This window comes from Panicum virgatum, chromosome 4K (genome assembly GCF_016808335.1).
Source record: "Panicum virgatum strain AP13 chromosome 4K, P.virgatum_v5, whole genome shotgun sequence".
NCBI lineage: Eukaryota > Viridiplantae > Streptophyta > Magnoliopsida > Poales > Poaceae > Panicum > Panicum virgatum.
Window position 1 is genome coordinate 25,476,383 of NC_053139.1, and position 2,871 is coordinate 25,479,253.

Consider the following 2,871-nt stretch of genomic DNA (forward strand, 5'->3'; position numbering starts at 1 on the left):
AACTTGAACTTCAGCTGGCTGCACTCTTTTTTCCTTTCTAGGGTTTCTCACAAGGGTGAGTTTTACCTAGAAAGGTTTTTAATGAGGCAACATTGCAAAAACAGCTCTTCCCAATAATTTGAACTTATCTCTGTTTGTCTTGGTGGTTTTGGGGGTTTTGGCCTTTTGGATTTGGGGTGTTTGCCTTTGTGCTTTGAATACATGTGAAATGTGAATAATTTATGTCTAGATTTGAGATTTGGATTTTTTTTTAAATCTGTTGAGATATTTTTTGGTGACGGGCTTTTGGGCCGCCCGGCCCGGCGTCTGGTCCCGTGCTTGACGGGCCAGCCCGGCACGAAAATCGGCCCATGGGACGTGCCTTGGGCCGATCCCTGGGCACGAAGCCTGTTTAGGCCCGGCACGACGTGCCGTCGTGCCCAGTTGTGCCGGGCCCATTCGTGCCGGGCCGATGCCGGGCTCGGGCCGTGTCGGGCCAGGCCACCCGTACGCTCATCTATACTCCTCTCTCACATTCATATGAAAGAAAAGGACGTTTACATACGGAGATAGTACTTTATTTATCTGCTGTTCAGATTTAAAAATGCGGTTCAGTACTTTGTGAGGAACGCATTTCCACACGCATCCTCGCGTATCAGTTGACTTTATTATAAAGAAAGTCAAACTCAATTTATCGGCTAGCTAACCACCTAATCCTGCAAGACTGCAACGAACGAACCACACTCACCTAATCTTAGTTCCGTGTTGCCCTGCACAAGATGCGTCGCCATGTGATTGTTATTTGTCAACCCAAGAGGGATTAGGGACCATATAACTGCACCACGCATTTATATAATCGGGTCGATGCGTCATCAGCTCATCAATCGGCACCATGCATGACTGTTATTCCTATTATTTGTAGCTTGAGAGCAGCAGCAAAATCAGCGGCGGCCCGACGGGAAATGGAGGCGCCGGCGCAAGACCATCGCCGCCTCATCGCGCCCCTTGCTCTGCTGCTCGCCGCGCTCTTCTTCGCTGGCGCGCCGTCGGCGGCGGCACGCGGCGCCGCCGGCCTCCACCCGGTCGTGCTGCTCCCGGGCTTCACGTGCAGCCAGTTCGACGCGCGCCTCACCGACGCGTACGAGCCCCCTCCGGCGTCGCCGGGCTGCGGCGCCCGGAGGCAGGGCCGCGGCTGGTTCCGGCTGTGGGAAAACTACACGGCCCTGCAGGCGGACCCCGCCCTCCTGCCGTGCTACCAGGACCAGCTCCGCCTCGTGTACGACCCCGCCGCCGGCGACTACCGCAACGCGCCCGGCGTCGAGACCCGCGTCGTGTCCTTCGGCACCACCCGGAGCTTCCGCTTCGACGACCCCGCCCAAAAGTAATTAAGCCGGCAAGCAAAGCTTCCATCATCAGATCGGTCATGTCCGATATCAATTTGGAATTTTTTTGCAGGGACGCGTGCATGGAGAGGCTCGTGGAGGCGCTGGAAGGCGCCGGGTACAGGGAGGGGGCGAACCTGTTCGGCGCCCCCTACGACTTCCGGTACGCGCCGGCGGCGCCCGGCGCGGCGTCGGCGGCGTTCTCGGCGTTCCGCGCCAGCCTGACGCGGCTCGTGGAGCGCGCGAGCGCGAGGAACGGGAACCGGCCGGCCATCCTCGTCACGCACAGCTTCGGCGGCCTCTACGCCACGGAGTTCCTCAACCGGGCCCCGCTGCCGTGGCGCAGGAGGCACGTCAAGCACCTGGTTATGCTCGGCCTCGGTGTCGGCGGCTCCCCGCTGATCCTGCAGGTCCTCGCCGCCGCCGCCGCCGCGCCGAGCCCGCCACCGGCGACGCTGCGGGGCACCGTGCTGGCGTTCGGGAACAGGAGCTTCGGGAGCACGTTCTCCCTCCTGCCGTCCCCGAAGGTGTACGGCGCCGCGCCGCTGGTGGTCACGCGGGCCAGGAACTACACTGCCGAGGAGATTCCGGAGTTCCTCACGGCGGCGGGCTACTCCGACGACGAGGTGGCGCGCTACCGCACCAGGGCGCTGCCCGTGACGCTCAACTTCAGGGCGCCGCTCGTGCCGATGACGGCCGTCAACGGCGTCGGCGTGCCGACGGTGGACAAAGTCGTGTACTGGGATGGTAACTTCACTGAGATGCCGCGAGTGGTGAACGGGGACGGCGATGGGATCGTCAACTTGGAGCAGGTGCTGGCCTTGCAAAGGTTTGTTGGGGATGACCCGGATCAGCCGTACTTCAAGTCAGTTTTGATCCCCAACATGACGCACAACGGCTTGGTCTCAGATGAGCTTGGGCTCAGATCCGTGATTAAGGAAATCATGGAAGCAAACCGAGCAACTTCTTTTTAACTGGGGACACTGGAATATTAAGTGCTGCGATAGTATTTCACAGGGGAATAAGTTATGCGTATGAACATTTAGATATGTACACTAGTCTGGTTGCCCTTGAATTCACTTTAATATAAAAGATATTAGATTTTACAAATTCTACTCGTTCAGATGCGGTTACAGGTATAAATTGTACCAAAATCCAAATTTAGATACACAACTGATTGTTAAAACCACAACAGCATAGAGAAAATCTGAACATACAAGTGAAGACAGATCATGCACACAAGATCCTTGAGTGTATAGCCATCCATCGCCACACCAACTTAGAAGTTTTAAATCGTACTTTTCCCTTAATAATACAAAAGAACAAAGGGAATAAAAAATCAAAGAAAACTCTCTGTTACTACTGCCCTCTTAATAGGTAAAAGAAAAAGCTACTCCATATGTCCCAAAATATTAGTCATTTTAGCTTTTCTAGATTCATAGGCTTTTCTATTCATCTAGGCATGAACATATATGTTAGATGCATAGGAAAAACTATGCGTCTAGAAAAC

General features: G+C 55.1%; 1 protein-coding gene across 1 annotated transcript; it reads left to right on the forward strand.

Moving 5' to 3' along the window:
* The first annotated feature begins 736 nt into the window (after window positions 1-736).
* On the forward strand, window positions 737-2,468 carry LOC120703550 (lecithin-cholesterol acyltransferase-like 1). Its single transcript, XM_039987663.1, has 2 exons — window positions 737-1,360; window positions 1,435-2,468. The coding sequence occupies exons 1-2, from the start codon at window positions 876-878 to the stop codon at window positions 2,333-2,335; spliced, it is 1,386 nt and encodes a 461-aa protein (XP_039843597.1). The 5' UTR covers window positions 737-875; the 3' UTR covers window positions 2,336-2,468.
* The last annotated feature ends 403 nt before the right edge of the window (window positions 2,469-2,871 follow it).

What these genes read in the sequence shown, in the direction of transcription:
- LOC120703550 (XM_039987663.1), top strand. Translation starts at nt 876, where the DNA reads ATGACTGTTATTCCTATTATTTGTAGCTTGAGAGCAGCAGCAAAATCA. An exon ending in TTCGACGACCCCGCCCAAAA is followed by an intron (nt 1,361 to 1,434) that starts GTAATTAAGCCG and finishes ATTTTTTTGCAG; the next exon opens with GGACGCGTGCATGGAGAGGC.